Here is a 27,043-nt window from a genome sequence, read left to right on the forward strand (position 1 = left end):
GGACCTGGAAAGACTGTGATAAATGGAACCATGAATTCTGCTGTCTACCAAAAAAACCCTGAAGGACAATATCCGGCCATCTGTTGGTGACCTCAAGCTGAAGCGAACTTGGGTTCTGCAGCAGGACAATGATCCAAAACACACCAGCAAATCCACCTCTGAATGGCTGAAGAAAAACAAATTGAAGACTGTGGAGTGGCCTAGTCAAAATCCTGACCTGAATCCTATTGAGATGCTGTGGCATCACCTTAAAAAGGTGGTTGAATGTGGCTGAATTACAACAATTCTGCCAAGATGAGTGGACCACAATTCCTGCACAGCGCTGTAACAGACTCATCGCAAGTTATGGCAAACGCTTGATCGCAGTTGTTGCTGCTAAGGGTGGCCCAACCAGTTATTAAGTTTAGGGGGCAAACACTTTTTCACACAGGGCCATGTGGGTTTGGAGTTTGTTTTCCCTTCATAATAAAAAAACTTTATTCAAAAACTGCATGTTGTTTACTTGTGTTATCTTTGATTAATATTTTAATTTATTTGATGATCTGAAACATTAAAGTGTGACAAAAAAAAATAAAAACTCAGCAACACTTTTCCACACCACTGTATGTGTGATGAATAAATGTTTAAAAGTATTGTGTGTAGTCTATCAGCAAATATGAGCTCATAAAAACTTTTTTTTAAACTGCTGAAGCATAGTTTCTTGGATTCATATGTGGTTGTCATTGAGAACTCTGTGGGCCATGTGAGATCACTACTGCACCTGCACAAGCCTTTTCTTGGGCAGTTTAGTCATTTGCCTGCATGGACACGGACAGATGCGCTCATACAGGGCTGGCACTGAAGGTCTTTCACATGAGAGCCGTGTGCGTGTTAGAAGAGCTCTGCTAGTATTATGTGTTCTTACTCTGTCACTGTCTGACAATGAAAAGAGCTTCATCAAGACTTCATCAGCTCAAAGAACAGCTCCTTCAGGCCATGGATGCTCAAAATAACGTGAGTTATAGACCCAAGTAATGACTACAATCCTTCACGGTGTTGTCTAGTATAGCGGTGCTGGATATGCATCATCAGTAGTAACTGTCTCTTCATTTAACTATGCATTTTAACTACATACTGCTTTTTCTATCCATTCTTTCAGTGCTTTATGTGGAGAGTATTAGGAAAGCATTATTTCAACTGCATGCTTTTCTTTCTTTCTTCTGTTGAATGCAGAAGAAGATGTTTTGAATAATGTTGGTAGCAGTTGCTGATCCCCATTGACTTCCATAGTATGAAGAAACGCACTATAGACGTCAATAGGGGTAATGTAAAATCATCTAAAAAGTTGTTTGCTATTTTGCTCAGTCTCACTGTGCTGAGGTTTATTTTCATTCTTTAACTCCCTGGGGCGTTTTTCACAGATTCTAAGAGAAATGGGTATGCAAGCGTGTCACATTTGCATTTGCAACCACAACTGCTAACTGTGATGTGAAAGAGTCTCTGCAGGTGCACATGTGAGAGCACATTCAAATACACAAGCCCCCAATACTTTCCTGAATATGATCAGCCTCAGAAAAACAGACAGGAACATACAGAAACATTATTAGTCATGTGAAATCATTAAGCATTGTAGGGTTTTTTTAATGCATGGAAGATATTATGAAATGACATTAGCTTAATTCTGTCTGTCAGCAGATACAGAACATGATGGCTGTACTGGATGTGATATGCTGCCTGGAAAGTTACCCCATGACTAAAGAGGCTCTAATGGTAAGAAAATAACTTACTATGTTACAATGAATTAACCCCAACAACACAATACAATGCAATTTTATTTATAGAGAATTTAAAAACAACTGAAGTTGGCCAAAGTGCTTTAGATCACCATACGACAATTAAAACACACAGCAACAAAAAACACAATTATAAAACAGAACAGAACAGATTCATAAAACAACAGATCAAGATATATTAAGAATAGGTCTTAAGAGGTCTTAAGACAGACAAGGTTGGGGCAGTTCCGATATGAAACGGGAGACTATTCTATAGTATTGGGCCAACAACAGAAAAAGCATGGTCACCTCTGGTTTTTAGTCTTGTCTTAGGCACTTGCAACAGATCCTAATTAGTAGATCTGAATGATCTTGATGGAGTCCAATGCTGTAACAGATCAGTTAAGTGCTGTGGGGCCTAACTGTGAAGAGATTTCAAAAACAAACATTAAGATTTTAAAATCGATTCTATACTTAACTGGCAACCAATGAAGTGAGATTAAAACCGGTGTAATAGTCTCATATTTATGTTTCCAGTAAGAAGCTGAGCTGCTGTGTTCTGAACTAGCTGCAAAAGAGAAACATAGGACTGAGAAACTCCAACATACAGAGAACTGCAGTAGTCTAGCTGAGATGTTACAAATGCATGCATAGCTATTTCAAGCTTCTTTATAGATAGAAATGCCTTCACTTTTGAAAGATGACAGATATGATAAAAACAGGATTTGACCACAGTACTTATCTGCTTATTAAATTTGAGGTTATTGTCAAACCAAACACCCAAGTGTAGAGATTTAGTTTTGAAATCGTGTAAACAGTGTTCATTGGGACCAAACACAATATATTCATTTTTCGGGTGCACTAGAACATGTTCTCATGCTTGGTGGTTCAAAAATGCATTATTTTTCACATAATTTACATTATTACAATAGCTTTCTCTCCAGGCTGCCACAAATGGCTCGATTAATTTCGGGTTTGATGAATGCCCGCCTTCCAAAAAACTAAATGTGTTGTGATTGGTTAGCAGTCCCACTGCATTGTGATTGGCCAACAGCTTAGACAATATTTCAGTCCTGCCATGCCCATTGTGCTCATTTATTTAATTGTTTACATGCCTAAAGCCAGCTCCAGCATTAGGCTAGTGAAGCTATCTACACTGTATGATGAATAAATCTCTCACCCCTAACTGCACACATCAACGGCGCGGCTCTGACGTGGACACCGATGATCGTCACTCTAGTCAATGCTTGTGTTTACATCAGCCGCAGCTCCGCATTTTTTGGACCCCCTATATCGCACACGTCAACAATGCAGCTCCAGCATGCCTACCGGAGCAGTTCCCTGCTGAAAAAAACAGCATATGCTGGTTAGGCATGTTTTGGTGCTGGGATGCTGGTTTATGCTGGCTCTTTGCTGGTTTATGCTGGTCCTTTGCTGGTTTATGCTGGTCATGTTGCTGGTCAAGGACCAGCATAAACCAGCAAAGGACCAGCATAAACCAGCAAAGGACCAGCATAAACCAGCAAAGGACCAGCATAAACCAGCAAAGGACCAGCTTAAACCAGCAAAGGACCAGCATAAACCAGCAAAGGACCAGCATAAACCAGCAAAGGACCAGCATAAACCAGCAAAGGACCAGCATAAACCAGCAAAGGACCAGCTTAAACCAGCAAAGGACCAGCATAAACCAGCAAAGGACCAACATAAACCAGCAAAGGACCAGCTTTAAACCAGCAAAGGACCAGCTTTAAACCAGCAAATGACCAGCATAAACCAGCAAAGAGCCAGCATAAACCAGCAAAGGACCAGCATAAACCAGCAAAGGACCAGCTTAAACCAGCAAAGGACCAGCATAAACCAGCAAAGGACCAGCATAAACCAGCAAAGGACCAGCATAAACCAGCAAATGACCAGCATAAACCAGCAAAGGACCAGCATAAACCAGCAAAGGACCAGCTTAAACCAGCAAAGGACCAGCATAAACCAGCAAAGGACCAGCATAAACCAGCAAAGGACCAGTATAAACCAGCAAAGGACCAGCATAAACCAGCAAAGGACCAGCATAAACCAGCAAAGAGCCAGCATAAACCAGCAAAGGACCAGCATAAACCAGCAAAGGACCAGCTTAAACCAGCAAAGGACCAGCATAAACCAGCAAAGGACCAGCATAAACCAGCAAATGACCAGCTTAAACCAGCAAAGAGCCAGCATAAACCAGCAAAGGACCAGCATAAACCAGCAAAGGACCAGCTTAAACCAGCAAAGGACCAGCAAAGGACCAGCATAAACCAGCAAAGGACCAGTATAAACCAGCAAAGAGCCAGCATAAACCAGCAAAGGACCAGCATAAACCAGCAAAGGACCAGCATAAACCAGCAAAGGACCAGCATAAACCAGCAAAGGACCAGCATAAACCAGCAAAGGACCAGCTTAAACCAGCAAAGGACCAGCATAAACCAGCAAAGGACCAACATAAACCAGCAAAGGACCAGCTTTAAACCAGCAAAGGACCAGCTTTAAACCAGCAAATGACCAGCATAAACCAGCAAAGAGCCAGCATAAACCAGCAAAGGACCAGCATAAACCAGCAAAGGACCAGCTTAAACCAGCAAAGGACCAGCATAAACCAGCAAAGGACCAGCATAAACCAGCAAATGACCAGCATAAACCAGCAAATGACCAGCATAAACCAGCAAAGGACCAGCATAAACCAGCAAAGGACTAGTTTAAACCAGCAAAGGACCAGCATAAACCAGCAAAGGACCAGCATAAACCAGCAAAGGACCAGTATAAACCAGCAAAGGACCAGCATAAACCAGCAAAGGACCAGCATAAACCAGCAAAGAGCCAGCATAAACCAGCAAAGGACCAGCATAAACCAGCAAAGGACCAGCTTAAACCAGCAAAGGACCAGCATAAACCAGCAAAGGACCAGCATAAACCAGCAAATGACCAGCTTAAACCAGCAAAGAGCCAGCATAAACCAGCAAAGGACCAGCATAAACCAGCAAAGGACCAGCTTAAACCAGCAAAGGACCAGCATAAACCAGCAAAGGACCAGCATAAACCAGCAAATGACCAGCTTTAAACCAGCAAAGGACCAGCTTTAAACCAGCAAATGACCAGCATAAACCAGCAAAGGACCAGCTTAAACCAGCAAAGGACCAGCATAAACCAGCAAAGGACCAGCATAAACCAGCAAATGACCATCTTTAAACCAGCAAAGGACCAGCTTTAAACCAGCAAATGACCAGCATAAACCAGCAAAGGACCAACATAAACCAGCAAATGACCAGCTTTAAACCAGCAAAGGACCAGCTTTAAACCAGCAAATGACCAGCTTTAAACCAGCAAAGGACCAGCTTTAAACCAGCAAATGACCAGCATAAACCAGCAAAGGACCAACATAAACCAGCAAAGGACCAGCTTTAAACCAGCAAATGACCAGCATAAACCAGCAAAGGACCAGCTTAAACCAGCAAAGGACCAGCATAAACCAGCAAAGGACCAGCATAAACCAGCAAATGACCAGCTTTAAACCAGCAAAGGACCAGCTTTAAACCAGCAAATGACCAGCATAAACCAGCAAAGAGCCAGCATAAACCAGCAAAGAGCCAGCATAAACCAGCAAAGAGCCAGCATAAACCAGCAAAGGGCCAGCATAAACCAGCAAAGGACCAGCATAAACCAGCAAAGGACCAACATAAACCAGCAAAGGACCAACATAAACCAGCAAAGGACCAGCATAAACCAGCAAATGACCAGCATAAACCAGCAAAGAGCCAGCATAAACCAGCAAAGGACCAGCATAAACCAGCAAAGGACCAACTTTAAACCAGCAAAGGACCAGCTTTAAACCAGCAAATTACCAGCATAAACCAGCAAAGGACCAGCATAAACCAGCAAATGACCAGCTTTAAACCAGCAAAGGACCAGCTTTAAACCAGCAAATGACCAGCATAAACCAGCAAAGAGCCAGCATAAACCAGCAAATGACCAGCTTTAAACCAGCAAATGACCAGCATAAACCAGCAAAGGACCAGCTTTAAACCAGCAAAGGACCAGCTTTAAACCAGCAAAGGACCAGCATAAACCAGCAAATGACCAGCTTTAAACCAGCAAAGGACCAGCTTTAAACCAGCAAATGACCAGCATAAACCAGCAAAGAGCCAGCATAAACCAGCAAATGACCATCTTTAAACCAGCAAATGACCAGCATAAACCAGCAAATGACCAGCATAAACCAGCAAAGAGCCAGCATAAACCAGCAAATGACCAGCTTTAAACCAGCAAAGGACCAGCTTTAAACCAGCAAATGACCAGCATAAACCAGCAAAGAGCCAGCATAAACCAGCAAAGAGCCAGCATAAACCAGCAAAGGACCAGCTTAAACCAGCAAACAACCAGCATAAACCAGCAAAGAGCCAGCATAAACCAGCAAATGACTAGCATAAACCAGCAAATGACCAGCATAAACCAGCAAATGACCAGCTTTAAACCAGCAAATGACCAGCATAAACCAGCAAAGAGCCAGCATAAACCAGCAAAGGACCAGCTTAAACCAGCAAACAACCAGCATAAACCAGCAAAGAGCCAGCATAAACCAGCAAAGGACCAGCTTTAAACCAGCAAACAACCAGCATAAACCAGCAAAGAGCCAGCATAAACCAGCAAAGGACCAGCATAAACCAGCAAATGACCAGCTTTAAACCAGCAAATGACCAGCATAAACCAGCAAAGGACCAGCTTAAACCAGCAAACAACCAGCATAAACCAGCAAACAACCAGCATAAACCAGCAAAGAGCCAGCATAAACCAGCAAATGACCAGCTTTAAACCAGCAAATGACCAGCATAAACCAGCAAAGGACCAGCTTAAACCAGCAAAGGACCATCTTAAACCAGCAAATGACCAGCATAAACCAGCAAATGACCAGCATAAACCAGCAAATGACCAGCTTTAAACCAGCAAATGACCAGCATAAACCAGCAAAGGACCAGCTTAAACCAGCAAAGGACCAGCATAAACCAGCAAATGACCAGCATAAACCAGCAAATGACCAGCTTTAAACCAGCAAATGACCAGCATAAACCAGCAAATGACCAGCATAAACCAGCAAATGACCAGCATAAACCAGCAAATGACCAGCTTTAAACCAGCAAATGACCAGCATAAACCAGCAAAGGACCAGCTTAAACCAGCAAAGGACCAGCATAAACCAGCAAAGGACCAGCATAAACCAGCAAATGACCAGCTTAAACCAGCAAATGACCAGCATAAACCAGCAAATGACCAGCTTAAACCAGCAAATGACCAGCATAAACCAGCAAATGACCAGCATAAACCAGCAAATGACCAGCATAAACCAGCAAATGACCAGCATAAACCAGCAAATGACCAGCTTTAAACCAGCAAATGACCAGCATAAACCAGCAAAGGACCAGCTTAAACCAGCAAAGGACCAGCATAAACCAGCAAATGACCAGCATAAACCAGCAAATGACCAGCTTTAAACCAGCAAAGGAACAGCTTAAACCAGCAAATGACCAGCATAAACCAGCAAATGACCAGCTTTAAACCAGCAAATGACCAGCATAAACCAGCATATGACCAGCATAAACCAGCAAATGACCAGCATAAACCAGCAAATGACCAGCATAAACCAGCAAAGGACCATCTTAAACCAGCAAAGGACCAGCATAAACCAGCAAAGGACCAGCATAAACCAGCTTAAACCAGCATAAACCAGCAAAGGACCAGCATAAACCAGTAAAGGACCAGCATAAACCAGCTTAAACCAGCATAAACCAGCAAATGACCAGCTTTAAACCAGCAAATGACCAGCATAAACCAGCAAATGACCAGCTTTAAACCAGCAAATGACCAGCATAAACCAGCAAATGACCAGCATAAACCAGCAAAGGACCATCTTAAACCAGCAAAGGACCAGCATAAACCAGCATAAACCAGCAAAGGACCAGCATAAACCAGCTTAAACCAGCATAAACCAGCAAAGGACCAGCTTAAACCAGCAAAGGACCAGCATAAACCAGCAAATGACCAGCATAAACCAGCAAATGACCAGCTTTAAACCAGCAAATGACCAGCTTAAACCAGCAAATGACCAGCATAAACCAGCAAATGACCAGCTTTAAACCAGCAAATGACCAGCATAAACCAGCAAAGGACCAGCTTAAACCAGCAAAGGACCAGCATAAACCAGCAAATGACCAGCATAAACCAGCAAATGACCAGCTTTAAACCAGCAAATGACCAGCTTAAACCAGCAAATGACCAGCATAAACCAGCAAATGACCAGCATAAACCAGCAAATGACCAGCTTTAAACCAGCAAATGACCAGCATAAACCAGCAAAGGACCAGCTTAAACCAGCAAAGGACCAGCATAAACCAGCAAATGACCAGCATAAACCAGCAAATGACCAGCTTTAAACCAGCAAATGACCAGCATAAACCAGCAAAGGACCAGCTTAAACCAGCAAAGGACCAGCATAAACCAGCAAATGACCAGCATAAACCAGCAAATGACCAGCTTTAAACCAGCAAATGACCAGCATAAACCAGCAAATGACCAGCATAAACCAGCAAATGACCAGCTTAAACCAGCAAAGAGCCAGCATAAACCAGCAAAGGACCAGCTTTAAACCAGCAAACAACCAGCATAAACCAGCAAAGAGCCAGCATAAACCAGCAAAGGACCAGCTTTAAACCAGCAAACAACCAGCATAAACCAGCAAAGAGCCAGCATAAACCAGCAAAGGACCAGCATAAACCAGCAAATGACCAGCTTTAAACCAGCAAATGACCAGCATAAACCAGCAAAGGACCAGCTTAAACCAGCAAACAACCAGCATAAACCAGCAAACAACCAGCATAAACCAGCAAAGAGCCAGCATAAACCAGCAAATGACCAGCTTTAAACCAGCAAATGACCAGCATAAACCAGCAAAGGACCAGCTTAAACCAGCAAAGGACCATCTTAAACCAGCAAATGACCAGCATAAACCAGCAAATGACCAGCATAAACCAGCAAATGACCAGCTTTAAACCAGCAAATGACCAGCATAAACCAGCAAAGGACCAGCTTAAACCAGCAAAGGACCAGCATAAACCAGCAAATGACCAGCATAAACCAGCAAATGACCAGCTTTAAACCAGCAAATGACCAGCATAAACCAGCAAATGACCAGCATAAACCAGCAAATGACCAGCATAAACCAGCAAATGACCAGCTTTAAACCAGCAAATGACCAGCATAAACCAGCAAAGGACCAGCTTAAACCAGCAAAGGACCAGCATAAACCAGCAAAGGACCAGCATAAACCAGCAAATGACCAGCTTAAACCAGCAAATGACCAGCATAAACCAGCAAATGACCAGCTTAAACCAGCAAATGACCAGCATAAACCAGCAAATGACCAGCATAAACCAGCAAATGACCAGCATAAACCAGCAAATGACCAGCATAAACCAGCAAATGACCAGCTTAAACCAGCAAATGACCAGCATAAACCAGCAAAGGACCAGCTTAAACCAGCAAATGACCAGCTTTAAACCAGCAAATGACCAGCTTAAACCAGCAAATGACCAGCTTAAACCAGCAAATGACCAGCTTAAACCAGCAAAGGACCAGCTTAAACCAGCAAATGACCAGCTTTAAACCAGCAAATGACCAGCATAAACCAGCAAAGGACCAGCTTAAACCAGCAAAGGACCAGCATAAACCAGCAAATGACCAGCATAAACCAGCAAATGACCAGCTTTAAACCAGCAAAGGAACAGCTTAAACCAGCAAATGACCAGCATAAACCAGCAAATGACCAGCTTTAAACCAGCAAATGACCAGCATAAACCAGCATATGACCAGCATAAACCAGCAAATGACCAGCATAAACCAGCAAATGACCAGCATAAACCAGCAAAGGACCATCTTAAACCAGCAAAGGACCAGCATAAACCAGCAAAGGACCAGCATAAACCAGCTTAAACCAGCATAAACCAGCAAAGGACCAGCATAAACCAGTAAAGGACCAGCATAAACCAGCTTAAACCAGCATAAACCAGCAAATGACCAGCTTTAAACCAGCAAATGACCAGCATAAACCAGCAAATGACCAGCTTTAAACCAGCAAATGACCAGCATAAACCAGCAAATGACCAGCATAAACCAGCAAAGGACCATCTTAAACCAGCAAAGGACCAGCATAAACCAGCATAAACCAGCAAAGGACCAGCATAAACCAGCTTAAACCAGCATAAACCAGCAAAGGACCAGCTTAAACCAGCAAAGGACCAGCATAAACCAGCAAATGACCAGCATAAACCAGCAAATGACCAGCTTTAAACCAGCAAATGACCAGCTTAAACCAGCAAATGACCAGCATAAACCAGCAAATGACCAGCTTTAAACCAGCAAATGACCAGCATAAACCAGCAAAGGACCAGCTTAAACCAGCAAAGGACCAGCATAAACCAGCAAATGACCAGCATAAACCAGCAAATGACCAGCTTTAAACCAGCAAATGACCAGCTTAAACCAGCAAATGACCAGCATAAACCAGCAAATGACCAGCATAAACCAGCAAATGACCAGCATAAACCAGCAAAGGACCAGCTTAAACCAGCAAAGGACCAGCATAAACCAGCAAATGACCAGCATAAACCAGCAAATGACCAGCTTTAAACCAGCAAATGACCAGCATAAACCAGCAAAGGACCAGCTTAAACCAGCAAAGGACCAGCATAAACCAGCAAATGACCAGCATAAACCAGCAAATGACCAGCTTTAAACCAGCAAATGACCAGCATAAACCAGCAAATGACCAGCATAAACCAGCAAATGACCAGCTTAAACCAGCAAATGACCAGCATAAACCAGCAAATGACCAGCTTAAACCAGCAAATGACCAGCATAAACCAGCAAATGACCAGCATAAACCAGCAAATGACCAGCATAAACCAGCAAATGACCAGCTTTAAACCAGCAAATGACCAGCATAAACCAGCAAAGGACCAGCTTAAACCAGCAAAGGACCAGCATAAACCAGCAAATGACCAGCATAAACCAGCAAATGACCAGCTTTAAACCAGCAAAGGACCAGCTTAAACCAGCAAATGACCAGCATAAACCAGCAAATGACCAGCTTTAAACCAGCAAATGACCAGCATAAACCAGCAAATGACCAGCATAAACCAGCAAATGACCAGCATAAACCAGCAAATGACCAGCATAAACCAGCAAATGACCAGCATAAACCAGCAAAGGACCATCTTAAACCAGCAAAGGACCAGCATAAACCAGCAAAGGACCAGCATAAACCAGCTTAAACCAGCATAAACCAGCAAAGGACCAGCATAAACCAGTAAAGGACCAGCATAAACCAGCTTAAACCAGCATAAACCAGCAAATGACCAGCTTTAAACCAGCAAATGACCAGCATAAACCAGCAAATGACCAGCTTTAAACCAGCAAATGACCAGCATAAACCAGCAAATGACCAGCATAAACCAGCAAAGGACCATCTTAAACCAGCAAAGGACCAGCATAAACCAGCTTAAACCAGCATAAACCAGCAAAGGACCAGCATAAACCAGCTTAAACCAGCATAAACCAGCAAAGGACCAGCTTAAACCAGCAAAGGACCAGCATAAACCAGCAAATGACCAGCATAAACCAGCAAATGACCAGCTTTAAACCAGCAAATGACCAGCTTAAACCAGCAAATGACCAGCATAAACCAGCAAATGACCAGCATAAACCAGCAAATGACCAGCTTTAAACCAGCAAATGACCAGCATAAACCAGCAAAGGACCAGCTTAAACCAGCAAAGGACCAGCATAAACCAGCAAAGAACCAGCATAAACCAGCAAATGACCAGCTTAAACCAGCAAATGACCAGCATAAACCAGCAAATGACCAGTTTAAACCAGCAAATGACCAGCATAAACCAGCAAATGACCAGCATAAACCAGCAAATGACCAGCATAAACCAGCAAATGACCAGCTTTAAACCAGCAAAGGACCATCTTAAACCAGCAAATGACCAGCATAAACCAGCAAATGACCAGCTTTAAACCAGCAAATGACCAGCATAAACCAGCAAAGGACCAGCTTAAACCAGCAAAGGACCAGCATAAACCAGCAAATGACCAGCTTTAAACCAGCAAAGGACCATCTTAAACCAGCAAATGACCAGCATAAACCAGCAAATGACCAGCTTTAAACCAGCAAATGACCAGCATAAACCAGCAAAGGACCAGCTTAAACCAGCAAAGGACCAGCATAAACCAGCAAATGACCAGCTTTAAACCAGCAAAGGACCAGCTTAAACCAGCAAATGACCAGCATAAACCAGCAAATGACCAGCATAAACCAGCAAATGACCAGCATAAACCAGCAAAGGACCATCTTAAACCAGCAAAGGACCAGCATAAACCAGCAAATGACCAGCATAAACCAGCAAAGGACCATCTTAAACCAGCAAAGGACCAGCATAAACCAGCAAAGGACCAGCATAAACCAGCTTAAACCAGCATAAACCAGCAAAGGACCAGCATAAACCAGTAAAGGACCAGCATAAACCAGCTTAAACCAGCATAAACCAGCAAATGACCAGCTTTAAACCAGCAAATGACCAGCATAAACCAGCAAATGACCAGCTTTAAACCAGCAAATGACCAGCATAAACCAGCAAATGACCAGCATAAACCAGCAAAGGACCATCTTAAACCAGCAAAGGACCAGCATAAACCATCTTAAACCAGCATAAACCAGCAAAGGACCAGCATAAACCAGCTTAAACCAGCATAAACCAGCAAATGACCAGCATAAACCAGCTTAAACCAGCGTCCCAGCACCCAAAGATACCTAACCAGCATATGCTGTTTTTTTCAGCAGGGTTTGCGGACACTTTAGTCAATGCTCACGTTTATACGAATTTCCCAGCGGCTAAAGCATCCCAGAAGCGGCTGTCCATGCTACATCACTAATGTTAAGCGAATCCCCAACTCATCCCTCCTCACTCGCCAACCAATGGAATTTCCGTAGGCGGGATGGACCCCGCGGTGTGACATAACAGCATGCAGAAAACAAACGCTGTAGTCCAAAGGAGCTGTTCATTGTAGTTCTTGAAAAGGGATTTTTTTTAAACTATACATATCTCCCTTTGAAGTGGACTTTGAAATTTGTAACTTTTTAGATGTTTTTATGACCACACACACCACACACTGGCTAAAATTCAAAAAGTGAAAATCATAATATGACCCCTTTAGGAGGACTGACTCTGTGCTGTGCTAAGATAAAAACCAGACCAGATTTTTTATAGATAGAATTGTGATTTTAAACAACTTTTTCATTTAAAATGGGACAAAAATTAGCCAATGTGGAGTCCAGGTTTGGTTCTTTAAGATGTGGTCTCACTGTGGCAAGTCTGAAGTCATGGGCAACAGTCCCAGTTTGGACAGACAACAAATCAGGGTCAACAGTGTCAATAATCTGCCCAAGAAACATTGTGTGTTTCAGTCTAGAGATAGTCTTGATCAAGGTATTCAGATTAACAGACTCAAGTGGAATCAGAGTATGGAACATCAGCCAATTTATATGACATTGTAGATGTGATGGTGTGGTGTACACTAAAAATGCTAATTAATGGGATGGTTCATCCACAATCAAACATCATTTACTCTCCCTAACGTTGTTCCAAACCTGTGTGAGTTTCTTTCTTCTGTTGAACACAAAAGAAGATACTTGGAATAATGTTGATAACAGTTGCTAGTTAATGCATTGAGGAATGATTTGATTTGTTTTATTTTAGGAAACCAGGCTTGGAAAGTTGATCAATGAACTGAGAAAAAGAAGCACAGATGAAGATCTTGTTAAACGTTTAAAAAATCTTATCCGACGCTGGCAGGGGCTGGTTGGAGTGAATGAAGTCACGGCAAAAGAGATCTGCGATCTGAGATCAAGCTTTGCGGTCAAGTCGACTTCTGCTGAATGTGTTTGTAGATCGACACAAACCCTTACAGAAGACTACGGCAGATCTCTGTTCCAGACTGAGGGGGCTGAAACGTCTCAGGGTTCTGTACCAGATAAAACCATGAAATATCCAAACCGTTTTAGGAGTAAAATACCTGTTCGTGCGATCAAACCATATTCCTCCTCCATCAAGCATTTACAACAAACCGCAAGCTTGAAGACCTCTCTGTCCAATCAGCATTCTCAAAATGAACACAATATCATTATCAGAGAAAGAAACACCAGCTCTGCCAGTCACAGCGATGCAAAACACTTTCCAGCAGTCAAAGCAGTACAACCCATGTGCATTACTTCTAATCCACAAAATTCCTCCATCTCAGATTCATACATTCAGATGCATGAGCCTTCAGACCTCCTCAATATACTCAGACCTGCTGCGCTCAACGCTAACATCGATGAGGTCTCCAGCACAGAGACAGACACAAACATAAAGGGTTTTGAGGATAAGACGAGGAAGAATCAGCATAACACTGTCAAACTCCAAAGAGAGGACAGCACTAAAACTGCACATCTGCAACTAGCGTATGACCCTCATGGCCAACAAATCAAACCTATATCAGGCAAAACATTTACAAACGATTGTCAGAGATCAACAGAATGTGAAATCCAGAGTAAAGAGCATTTAAAACACAGCTTTCAGAATAGTTCACTGACTGCAGAAAACTCAGGGAAGAGCTTATCTGTGGGTGAGGACGTCAAGCAAGAGATAAAGAAATCCAGAGAGTGCAGAGAAACACGTGGGTTTATAGCAGAATTCCCAGTGACGGACCTTCCAGGGGTCAGCCGAGAGGTCAGCGAGCGAGACCTGATGAGGATACGCCATCAGCGATGGCCCGGTGTGAACGGCTGCTACGATAATCACAATAACTGGTACGACTGGACTCAGTCCATCACCCTGGATCCGTATGGAGATGGGAGTAAACTCAAGATTCTGCCTTATGTTGGCATTGATTATAGACTTTGAGTTTGCAGTGTTTCTTACATCTACAAATGTGGATTCACAACTACATCCTGCGTGTTTCTTTTGAGCTAGTCTTCATTGTCCATTGCACCATTGTCACGTAAAAAACACACAAAACCAACATGTACACTACCAGTCTAAAGTTTGTAGTAATAAACTTTTTTTATGATGATATTTTTGGTGTTTTATGGCTTTATTTGGATAAGACGGTAGCTAGACAGCAAATGAAGTGCGAGAGAGAGATGGGATCAGGAAAGGTCCGTGAGCCAGGACTTGAACTCAGGACGCCCGAAGCATAACACAGCTACATGTTGGCACTAGGGCTGCCTTCAACTAGAGTAGTCGTTCATTTTAAAGGGGTCATAGGATGCCCATTTTCCACAAGTTCATATGATTCTTTAGGGTCTTAATGAAAAGTCTCTAATATACTTTGGTTAAAAATTCTCAATAGTAGTGTCAAAAAACACCCTTTTACCTTGTCAAAATCAGCTCTGCAATATTTCAGCTCATTTTAAGACATGGCCCCTTTAAATGCAAATGAGCTCTGCTCGCCCCGCCCCTCTCTGGGATTATGTTTACTTTAGCTGCATTTAGCCGCGTTTATCGGCGAAACTTACCAACAAGCACATTATTAAGAAAGGCGGTTTGCAAAGATGCATGAAAAAACCCTTATCCTCACTTCTGCTGTGGGTGAAGCTGCATCAGGAATGATTCGCACGAACATAGACGCATATGTAGATCGGGATCGGCGCTTTCCTTTCAAAAACGGATGTAACGTAAGTAATCCTCTGCGTCTTCAGCGGCTCAGATGTCGGGAGTAAATGACGACTGCTATGTTCATTATGATATCCAACAACAGAACACCTCAATCTGAGACATTCGTCTTCCTCTGCACCTGAGTCACACAATGGCAATCAGAGTCGGACTGTTTCAGCTCGATGAGGGCGGGGCTAAGGTAAGACACTCATGTCAATCAACTGTGTGTCGTCACACCCACAAGAAGCTGAGAATGACCTGATTTTCAAAAGGGGATATTACTTTTAAAGATTAAAAAAATACCACTGGGTGGATTTTGATCATTGTAGGGTGGTTGTGTACACAAACTGACAACACACATTAATGTTCAAACAACTAGGAAAAGTTAGTTTTGCACCCCTTCAAGCATTAGTCAACTATTGGTGGCATTTTTATTAATAAAAATAATCATAATTATGAGTCTTAAATTGCCTACATAACCTAGTAAGTGCTCAAGCACACACATAAAGCTTACCACAGTGCACCGGCAGATATAATACTTAAGTATGTGTCAGGGAAAACAGCAAGGAGACTGCAATAATGTTTTAATAATTTATTGATAAACTAGTGCTTTCTTTGTTTCTTTTGTTTTGTCATCTTCGCAGTAGTGATGCGCCTGTATGCATTTTTCATAGATTACATAATCGAAAAATATTTGTTTTCATTTTTAATTGGTTCATTTGAGAGTAGACATTTCAGTCTCTATAGATAAATATATTTTTTCATGTCTGTAAGGCAAGTATACCTGGAGTTTCGCGCTCAAGTTCACAGAGACAGTGACAGCAGAAAGCACATCCTGTTTGCTTTATTTTACAAAAGCGCAACGTATCTTTGATATTGTGAGTGCACACAAATAAACAGTCTTTACAGATTCAAAAGATGTATTACTCTTATCTGTATGACCAGTATTTTAAGAGCAAGTGAGCGGACCGGCGCCTCCATTTGTCATGCAGTGAGCGCTACTATTCAGCTTCCACACTTAGCACAGACACCTCAATAGCACACATTTTTTTAAGTTAACATTACACCGTGTCTACACCGGACGCGACAGTTGTCAGTTGACAGTTGTGCGCCGCAACAGCTAAAGTCTGTCTACACTGGACGCGACAAAGCGACCGTTGCAAATCATTTAAACTTTGTGTGAGCACGTCATAAATAGAACGCTGCAGCAGATGACTGTCGGGGATTTGCCGTGTCGCGCCGCATCCAGTGTAGACAGCATAATAGGTTCTATTGTATTTTGTGTTAGACTGAGCGGTCAGGTAAAGTTGGTACTACATACATCTTTCAGATGAAAGCCATATTTGAGTTTAATGAATGATAGGTGAGCGTTTGGATGTCCTGCCCCATGTACTACATTACCACATCACCCCTCACTGACTGTGTGATTTCTCCACTTCCTGTGGATTATTTTCTGAAACTAAGTTAATTAAAAAACAGGTAGTCGACTACTAGCTCTATTGGCACACTGCCCACAAGGCTATCGGCACTGACATATTACATTTTTTTTTATATTTATGCTTACCAAGGCTGCATTTATCTGATCCAAAATTATTACAATATCAGATAACTGATCAAAGCTGGATTTTGAGCGTCATTACTCCAGTCTTCAGTGTCACATTATCCTAAAGAAATCATTCTAATATACTGATTTGCTGCTCAGTTATTACTGCTGCTCTGATGTTAATAATGATTGTCAATTATATTATTATTTAGTATCAGTTATATATTTTTCACAAGTCTTTGGTGAACAGAAAGTTTTTGTATTTGAAATATTCTTTGTAACATTATAAATGTACTGTCACTTTTGATCAATTTAATGCATCTATGCAGAATAAAAGTATTAATAAATAGTTTTTGTCAATAAATAAAAACTACATAACATCCCTAACCCTCAGAAACAGTGATAATGGATTAATTGATTTCAATGGAGTAATGGATATAAAATAATAAATGAAGGCCTACATTCTAGTTTTAAAAACAAGCAAAAATGCAGAAAGACAGAGAAGGAACCCAGTGCATCATGGGAATGTAAAAGAGCAGAAGAAGGATGAGATAACATGGCAAGATAGTACAAATAGATCTAGTAGTCTAGCAGGAAAAGTTCGGCGTGATCTCTGATTGGCTGATTTCTTGCAGTGTGGGCGGTCCTTGTGAGTGGATGAGAACAGCTGTTGTTAGCATGAGCTTTGTCTGTGATGGGGGGGGGGGGTTGTTGTCATGGTAACCCGGTGGGCTGCACACACTGAGCATGTGACCGCAGATGGAGGGGTTAAAATAGGGGTCGAATTTCAAACCAGCTGAACTGAAATCTAATGCAGTGGTTCCTGGAGGCCCCCAACACTACTCTCTTTTGTCTGACTCACCCATTTCAGCTCTTGAGTCTCTACGAGTAATGTGCTTTTGGTTAAGGAGACATGAAAACATGCAGGAACATGGTTGGGAACCACTGATCTACTGAACCAGAAACAGTTGAACACATTCTTATACACAGCATGTAAACATAATAGACATGTGCTAGAGAACTTCATTCATTATTAACAACCTTCTGGCTAAAAAATGTGCAATATGCAATTTAGTTTTTTAAAGGAAAAGAGTTGAGTTAACAATATAGATTATTTTATCGTAGTTTATTATTTCATTATCATTAAATTTTTACTTTTAAACATTCTTTTCCCATCAAAGTTTCACACACACACACAGATTAGCTAGGGGTGGTAATGCACCAAAAGCTGGTCTGCCAACGGCCAATAAATCGAAAAGAAAAAGCATCTAAACTTCCATCTTGATCTGCGTCTGACACAAATCCTTCAAGGATTAAGATTCCTTTTTATCCCCCATTGAATTATTACTATATTCAGTAGAGACTGAGCACAGACAAAAATCTGCACACTAAAATAATAAGCAGAAGAGCAGGCTGTGTGTTAGTCCTCCAGTGATGTGCTGGACATGCTGCTGCTCTGAGGAGTTCTCATGTCTTTGTTGGCTCCTGTACGCCGAGACTCGTCCTTCTGCTGATCCTGCAACACATCAAACACCTCACTGTAGTGTAAACACATGTAATGAGGAGATCAGAATGGGAACGAGCTCTTTAGTGTTCCTTACGCTCTTCCTCATAATGTGCTGACGGAGTTCTTCACGGGTCAAAGGGCGATCCGCCTCATCTATGACAGAAGAGTCCTCTGCCTCATAATCATGCCTGAATAGGGCACAGTAAGACCAAATAAAGTCACATATTTGACCATATAATGTGTAATATGTGACCCTGGACCACAAAACCAGTCATGAGGGTCAGTTTTTATTGTGATTTAAATATCTGGAAGCCGAATAAATAAGCTTTCCATTGAGCTATAGTTTGTTAGGATAGGACAATATTTGGTCAAGACACAACTATTTGAAAATTTGGAATCTGAGGGTACAAAAAATCTAAATACTCAGAAAATTGCCTTTAAAGTTGTCCAAATGAAGTTCTTAGCAATGCTTATTACTAATCAAAAATTAAGTTTTAATATATTTATGGAGGAAATGTACAAAATATCTTCATGAAACATTAATCTTAAGTGGTTCTCAAACTTTTAATACCAAGTCCCACCATAAGGACCAGCATTAAATTACAGTAGCGTAGCAGGGCTAACTATCAAACTACAGCTCTACACAGTTAAAAATAAGCTAGTTTTACTTCTAATAAGAATATTTATTGTTCATCAGCCACTTTAACACTGTAAATACAGTTTGAACATTAATACTGCACAGTGCTTACAAACAGGTAAATAAAAAAACTTAAATAATGATTAAATTAAAATGTGTTGTACCTAAGAGTTAAATAAAAACTGTACTCTACATGTAAATATAAAACAATATATAATAAAAAATAAAAACTTTAGTCAAATAAAGATTAAATTAAACTGTATTGTGTTTTAACATTAATTTATATTTAATTTAATGATTCCTCTGTGTACCAATAGAAGGAGCCTGAGTACCACACTTTGAGAACCACTGCTTTACTTAATATCCTAATGAATTATGGCATAAAAGAAAAATCGATCATTTTGACCCATACAATGTATTGTTGGCTATTGCTACAAATATAGCTGTGCTACTGAAGACTGGTTTAGTGGTCCAGGGTCACAAATGTCAATATGAGAGGCGGCTCTCACCTGGTAACGGGAGGCTGAAGGATCGACTCGTGTGTCTGAACGTCTGCTTTCTGGCCCAGCAGGAACGGAGCGACCGCTTCCAGATCAGAACTGTTCTCTGGGTCCTGTCAACATATACGATTTATTTACATTCAGTTTACACTACTGCTCGAAAGCTCGGAATAATTAAGATCTAATGGTTTTCAATAGTCTCTTATATTCAGCAAGGCTGTATTTATTTGTTCAAAACTACAGAAATGACTACGGAAATATTACAATTTCGAATAACTGTTTTCTATGTGAATATCTGTTAAAATGTGATTGATTTCTGTGATCAAAGCTGGATTTTCAGCATCATTACTCTAGTCTTCAGTGTCACACGATCCTTCAGAAATCATTCTAATTTACTGATCTGCACTTAAATACAAGTTAAATGTACAACGGTTAGCCTGTAGACTAGTTTGAGAGTATTCTGTATACATTTTTAAACCATAGTAGAATCTAATGCACAGTTTTTTATTTCTTTAAAGGATTAGTTCACTTACAGAACAAAAATGTACAGATAATGTACTCACCCCTTGTCATCCAAGATGTTCATGTCTTTCTTAATTCAGTCATTAAGAAATTGTTTTTCTGAGGAAAACATTTCAGGATTTCTCTCCATATAGTGGACTTCTATGGTGCCCTGAGTTTGAACTTCCAAAATGCAGTTTAAATGCAGCTTCAAAGGACTCTAAACAATCCCAGCCGAGGAAGAAGTGTCTTATCTAGCAAAACGATTGGTTATTTTCTAAACAAATTGACAATTTATATACTTTTTAACCTCTAACACCCCAGCAGGCACAGGACGTCAGATTGACGTTGTACCCCAACCACTATGACGTCTATCAGACGTTGGATTTTGGTTGCCATACCTGACAAATAAATGTCAGTATTTGACGTCAATATTGGCTCAACGTTGGATTTTGGTCACTTTCCAACACAACCTAAAATCAACCAAATATCAACGTCAAAATAACGTTTTCCTTAGACGTTGGCTGGACATTGAATTTCGGTCACCCGATGTCACGACCTAACCCTAACCTAATATTAACGTCTTATGACGGTGTGTGCCTGCTGGGACTGGTCTTGTCTAGCTCTGTGATGCACATGCGCACTCTGTTTTTTTTCCGGGTCAGTTCAGTTAGGGTATGTCGAAAAACTCCCATCTCATTTTCTCCTCCAATTTTAAAATCATCCTCCATCGCTGCAGAAGTACCGACCCAGCGTTTATAAAGTGAACGTGTAAAGAAGATCAAACACCCTTTACAAAAAAGGTAAAACAGCGATGTAGGACGATTTTCAAGTTGGATGAGAAAATGAGATGGGAGTTTTTCGACATACCGGAATACACACAATATGCATGCAGATCGCAGAGACGAGACAAGACAAACATTTGAGGTTAAAAAGTGTATAAATTGTAAATTTTTTCAAAAAATAACCGATCGTTTCGCTAGATAAGACCCTTCTTCTTCGGCTGGGATCGTTTAGAGTCTTTGAAGCTGCATTTAAACTGCATTTTGGAAGTTCAAACTCAGGGCACCATAGAAGTCCACTATATGGAGAGAAATCCTGAAATGTTTTCCTCAAAAAACATAAGGAAGACATGAACATCTTGGATGACAAGGGAGTGAGTAATTATTAAGTTTTTGTTTTGGAAGTGAACTATCCTTTAAGACTATAAACTAACCTGTTGGACCGTCTGATAAATGTGTGCTGGAGCGAACGCAGTCATTTCTGTACCTTGGATCTAATGAAGGCCTGAATGGTGAGTAGTTCGCCGGCCTTCTGCTCCACCATGCCCAGGTACGTCATCAGATTACTGTCTGTGATCCCAGAGGAAGAGCCCAGCATGCTTTCCATCCGCCCTAGACCGCAGTCGATGTTTCTGAACATCCTGTCTATGCCTAGAAACATCATCAGCGAATGTGACTGACGCTTATATAAACTGTTTTGTAATGTGGTCTGGGTTGGTCCAGGGTTAATCATCTGTGGTTGCAGGTTATCTAGTACCTGTTTTGACCTGATCCAGGATCTTGTTGATGTGATCGGCCTGGTCTTCATACTGTCGAGTCTGTGCCTTACACTCCTGCAGCTCATCTTTCACCTGTTTCAGAGCCGCCTGACTTTCCTGTTCCTGCTGCCGACTTTTTATGTTCAGCTGTTCTGTATCTTTTCTAATCTGAGGGCATCAAGAAAACAAATGGGTTTAAAACAGTATTAAAATGTAAATATGAATGACATGTTCATTCAGCCCGGCTCAGCACAGGCTTTTGCTTGGTCTTTAAGTTGTATTTTTCTCTGTTGTTATTGTTAACTAAAACTAAAACTATTAATAAAAACTGTTTCTGTTAATTAAAATGCAGCTGAACAAAAAGCGAAGAGTAATGTTGGTTTGACCTGTTGGATCTCCTCTCTCAGTCTCTCAGCTTCTGCGTTCTGTTCATTGACGTAGTTAAAAAGAGCAAAGTTCCTTTCTTCACCTGTTAAAAAACAATCAGCTGTAGAGTAACACACTGCAATCTTGTGTTGGCACAAAACAGAAAACACAAAGCTCACCCTGAATGAATTTTGTAACCAGCTTCCCCAAATGATCTTCTCCGGTGAGTTCCTGAATCTGCTGGAAAGCCTTCTTCAGAGAGTCAGGAGTCTCCTCTCCGCCGTCCGCCTTCCTCTGCTCCTTCATCTCTGCATCAGCACACATGGGTCACTTTACAGCCAACACGCACAGATTTATGATCAATCATGACGTGACTGCTCTCTGACCCTGTCTGCGTCTGCTTCTCTTCCCGTGATCCACGCTGGCTCTCTGGTTGTTCTTGGTGGTCATGAAGTCTTTGAGTCGGTGTTCATGAGCGATGACTCTCTCCAGCTCCTGCATCTCAGCGGAGTACTGCGCCAGATCCTTCACCGCCTTCTCCTTGATCATGCTCGCTTTGCTCTGAGCGTCCACTCTGAAAGATGTTAGAATATTGAACTGAGGACTTTACAAACAATGGCCATTGAAGCAGGCCAGTCAATTAATTAAAACTAAACCTAAGAACATTTCTGATCATTAAAATAAAGCTAAAATATAAATAATGTAAATATACATAATGAAACAGAATTAAAAAATAAAACTGAAAATTTTTAACCTAAATAGTAATATTTTAAAAAATTACAATAACACCAAAAATTTAACTAAAATTAAAGAACTAAAATACATTAAAAAAATCAAGGCTAATTCAAAAATTAATTTAAAGTGTTAATAAAACAATATATAAATAATACTAAAAAAACACAGAAGTTGCGGCGTTGTAAACTGTCAAAAAAACACATGATTTTATGCAGTGTTTCCACACCCGTGTACCAATGAATTTCAGTTAAATACCATATTTTTAACAATCAAAAATCAGCTAATGAGATACATTAACAAAAAAAAAAATCATTATAGAATGTTATTGGCTTATAGGATCTTATTCATTTTCATAGACTCCGATATTCTCTGATATTTCCAGGTTTGTATGACTGTGGGAACACTGTACATTAGCAAAGCATCTTAAAATCTCAAAGTATCTCTCACTTCGCATCATAAGCTGTGGCTGACTTGTCGACAACTTCAGCGATATCTTTGCGGATATCTTGCAAAACCTGAAAGAAAAACAAGATCAGCTGTTCGAGTAGTTCACCCCAAAATGAAAAATGACTCATCTCAGGTCATTCAAGATTAGGATGAGTTTGTTTCTTCATCAGATTTGTATAAATGTGTCATTCCATCACTGTCGAAATTATGACTTCTATTTTATATATTAAATTACAGATGGTTTGACAAGTCGTAATTTCAACTTTTTTTCTCATAATTTTGACTTTGTCATCATTTCAATTTATCTTAAAATTTCGACTATTTACAGTCATAATTTTGACTTTTTAAGTCATTATTTTTAAGTCATTAATTTTTTATCTAATAATTACGATTTTATTTATTTATAATTTTGACATTTTTTAAGGCATTTTTTTCTTAAATGGAATGAAAATGTGCTGAAAATTCCATCACTGTCTCACCAATGCGTCCTCTGCAGTGAATGGGTGCCGTCAGAATGAGAGTCCAAACAGCTGATGAAAACATCACAATAATCCACACCACTCCAGTCCATCAGTTAACATCATTAAGACGTTTTTAACTAAAATACGCTGAGTCCATAATCCATAATAACATTTCCTCCAGTGAAAAAGTCCATCTCCTGTTGTCTCTCACATCAAAATCCAGCCACATGTTTGTTTAGAGCTGTTTTGTCTTGTAAACGGTGCTTGATCTGTGCAGATTCAGACCAGACCACTTTTTCACTGGAGGAAGCGTTATTGTGGATTATGAACTCAATGTATTTTAGTTAAAAATGTCTTAATGCTGGATCTGTTTGAGCTTTTGTCTTCTCCAGATGTTAACTGATGGACTGGAGTGGTGTGGATTATTGTGATGTTTTCATCAGCTGTTTGGACTCTCATTCTAACGGCACCCATTCACTGCAGAGGATCCATTGGTGAGACAGTGATGGAATCACACATTTATACAAATCTGATGAAGAAAGTCACTGAGCGTTTTCAAATTGAAATTGTCATTTTGATTGAATTATTCTTCAATCTGAGTTGAAGAATCTCTCAGACTCAAATACACAAGAGTCCAGAGCTGTCCAGACTCCAGCACCTTCTCCAGTTTGCGATAGAGCTGCTGGAACCGTGTTCGCTGCATGTGTAGTATCTCGATATCTTTTCTGAGCTGGCTGTTAGTCTCCATCTGTTTGTGAAAGCGAGCACGAGACTGTAGGAACAACAAGAGAAGAAATGAATGGAGGAGTCGATGTGAAGAGCCTACAGTTGTTTAGTCTGTGAGATGTTCTCGGTTTACCCGATCCAGTTTGCTCTGTGTGCTGCGGATGGCCTTCTGAATGTCACGGGGCTGAGTCTGGTGACTGTGGGACACCTGTCCTCGTCTCACGTCCACCAGTTGTTTCTCCGTAATCCTGATCTGTAAACCAAACAGATGGAGCTCTATCTGCAGCGCAGTATGAGTGTGTTCTGTGGGAATGTTTAATATATATCACACCTCCTTCTGCAGCTCTGCCTGGGTCTGCTTCTCTTTCTCAATGTCTTGGTCCAGTTTGTCTCGTTGTATCAGCAGAGCTCTCACAGCCGTTATAGCCGGACTCTCGCTGTCTGTCTGTGCTCGCCGCAAACGCTCGTTTTCCGCTTGCAGCTCCGCAATCTCTTGCCTGTGGACCCACACACAGTGCATCTGGTTAAAAGGTTTATGCTTGCAGAACTTGGAAAAGTAAAATCAACAAATGTTCAATCAGTCAATAAACCCTCGGTTGCTGGAATAGTTATGATTCATCTATTACCTGTTAAAGGACAAGTTCACTTCCAGAACAAACATTGAATCATAATGTACTCAGCCCCTTGTCATCTAAGATGTTCATCTCTTTTTCCTTCAGTCATAGAGAAATTATGTTTTTTGAGGAAAACATTTGAGGATTTCTCTCCATATAGTGGACTTCTATGGTGCCCTGAGTTTGAACTTCCAAAATGCAGTTTAAATGCAGCTTCAAAGGACTCTAAACGATCCCAGCCGAGGAAGAAGAGTCTTATCTAGCCAAACAATCGGTTATTTTTATTAATAATTAAATACTTTTTAACCTTAAATGTCTTGCTCTCTCTGAACTCTGTATTCTGGGTTTAGACAGTTAGGGTATGTCTAAAAACTCCCATTGTATTTTCTCCCTCAACTTAAAAAAAATCATTTCAGAATCGTCCTCCGTCGCTGCAGAAGTATTGACCCAGTGTTTGCAAAGTGAACTTGCAAAGAAGATCAAACACCCTTTACAAAAAAAGGTAAAACAGCGATGGAGGACGATTTTGAAGTTGAGGAAGAGATAGGAGTTTTTCAACATACCCTAACTGTCTTGAACCATAAAAAACAGTTCAGGAAAAGCAAGACATTTGACATTAAAAAGTATATAAATTGCATTTTTTCATGAAAATAACCAATCGTTTCACTAGATAAACTGCATTTTGGAAGTTCAAACTCGTGGACACCATAGAAGTCCACTATATGGAGAGAAATCCTGAAATGTTTTACTCAAAAAACACAATTTCTTTACAACTGAAGAAAGAAAGACGTAAATATCTTGGATGACAAGGGGGTGAGTACATTATCTGTATTTTTTGCTCTGGAAGTGACTCCTTTAACCACTTTTTTTTTGGGCATAAACCAGAAAATGAACTTTCCAGCTTAAACTGTCATCAGTCTTGAATGGTTTGGAGCACAGACTTTGATTTTTTTTTAAGAATTGTTGAAAAACGTGAAACTAATAAAAAGTTTATTATGAAATTATTCAATGTTATATTTGAGGATGACAATGTCAAAGCATGAGCTTTCAGTCAGATTTAGTTTGGGTGCAGTACCCAGCGCTTCCACTAGATGAAATGTTCTGATAAACATATATATATATGAACAGCAAAGGGTTAATAGAACAGAGATGGAGATGTCTTGTGGGTTGTGTGTTTGACTGACCGTTGTTTGCGTAAGGTTTCCTCTTCCTGTAAGTGTAGGTCGCGATTCCTCTCCAGTCGGCGTAACTCCAGCCGCAGCCGGTGCACTTTCTGGAGCTCAGTCTCCTCTGCACACAAACATAAGAACATTCATCTGCATGACAATAATCCTTCATGATCAATTACTGTGTTATATTTGCATACCAGCTCCGGCCATACTGCTGTCATAGCCAGCTCTGGTCACAGACATCACGGATGAACACTGGAAGAACAACACCACTGCTGGGAAGAATAAACACAAAACACGAGTAACAAACAACAAACTTCATGCTCAGCAAGTCCTATGATTCATTATAAATAAATAAATAAACAAGCTCTGTTACAAATGGTCGCATCCACTCTCACATTAAAGATAAAGTAGATAGAAGGAGGAAGGAGATTTGTTTCTGCTCATCAAGGCTGCGTTTATTTAAATTAAAAATACAGAAAAAAACTGTAATATTGTGAAATGTTAATGCAATTTAAAATAGTGGTTTTCTAGTTTAATATACTTTAAAATATAATTTATTTCTGTGATCAAAGCTGAATTTTCAGCATCATTACTGCAGTCTTCAGTGTCACATGATCCTTCAGAAATCATTCTAATATCCGGATTTATTATCAGTGCTGAAAACATGCTTTTTTCAGGATTCTTTGATCAATAAAATGTTAAAAAGAACAGCATTTCTTTAAAATAGAAAACTTTTGTAACAATAAACAGTTTTGGGTCAGTAATTTCTTT

General features: G+C 40.6%; 2 protein-coding genes across 2 annotated transcripts; one reads left to right on the forward strand and one right to left on the reverse strand.

Moving 5' to 3' along the window:
• The first annotated feature begins 921 nt into the window (after positions 1-921).
• LOC141293555 (mediator of RNA polymerase II transcription subunit 26-like) lies at positions 922-14,770 on the forward strand. The gene is made up of 3 exons (XM_073825577.1): positions 922-993; positions 1,675-1,749; positions 13,586-14,770. Exons 1-3 carry the CDS (start codon positions 922-924, stop codon positions 14,768-14,770), a joined length of 1,332 nt encoding a protein of 443 aa, XP_073681678.1.
• A 3,542-nt stretch (positions 14,771-18,312) lies between these two features.
• Positions 18,313-26,512, reverse strand: odad1 (outer dynein arm docking complex subunit 1). Its single transcript, XM_073825578.1, has 14 exons — positions 26,467-26,512; positions 26,285-26,390; positions 24,818-24,983; positions 24,620-24,739; positions 24,419-24,532; positions 23,300-23,367; positions 22,504-22,691; positions 22,297-22,425; positions 22,138-22,220; positions 21,751-21,919; positions 21,481-21,644; positions 19,720-19,823; positions 18,668-18,761; positions 18,313-18,582 (listed from the first exon to the last, which is right to left on the reverse strand). Exons 1-14 carry the CDS (start codon positions 26,510-26,512, stop codon positions 18,487-18,489), a joined length of 1,647 nt encoding a protein of 548 aa, XP_073681679.1. The 3' UTR covers positions 18,313-18,486.
• Positions 26,513-27,043: the final 531 nt, after the last annotated feature.

This window comes from Garra rufa, chromosome 20, assembly GCF_049309525.1.
Source record: "Garra rufa chromosome 20, GarRuf1.0, whole genome shotgun sequence".
Lineage (NCBI taxonomy): Eukaryota > Metazoa > Chordata > Actinopteri > Cypriniformes > Cyprinidae > Garra > Garra rufa.

What these genes read in the sequence shown, in the direction of transcription:
- odad1 (XM_073825578.1), bottom strand. Translation starts at nt 26,512, where the DNA reads ATGTCTGTGACCAGAGCTGGCTATGACAGCAGTATGGCCGGAGCTG. An exon ending in TCTATCGCAAACTGGAGAAG is followed by an intron (nt 23,368 to 24,418) that starts GTGCTGGAGTCT and finishes TTTTTCTTTCAG; the next exon opens with GTTTTGCAAGATATCCGCAA. An exon ending in GAGAAGCAGACGCAGACAGG is followed by an intron (nt 22,426 to 22,503) that starts GTCAGAGAGCAG and finishes GTGCTGATGCAG; the next exon opens with AGATGAAGGAGCAGAGGAAG.
- LOC141293555 (XM_073825577.1), top strand. Translation starts at nt 922, where the DNA reads ATGAAAAGAGCTTCATCAAGACTTCATCAGCTCAAAGAACAGCTCCTT. An exon ending in CCATGGATGCTCAAAATAAC is followed by an intron (nt 994 to 1,674) that starts GTGAGTTATAGA and finishes GTCTGTCAGCAG; the next exon opens with ATACAGAACATGATGGCTGT. An exon ending in TGACTAAAGAGGCTCTAATG is followed by an intron (nt 1,750 to 13,585) that starts GTAAGAAAATAA and finishes GTTTTATTTTAG; the next exon opens with GAAACCAGGCTTGGAAAGTT.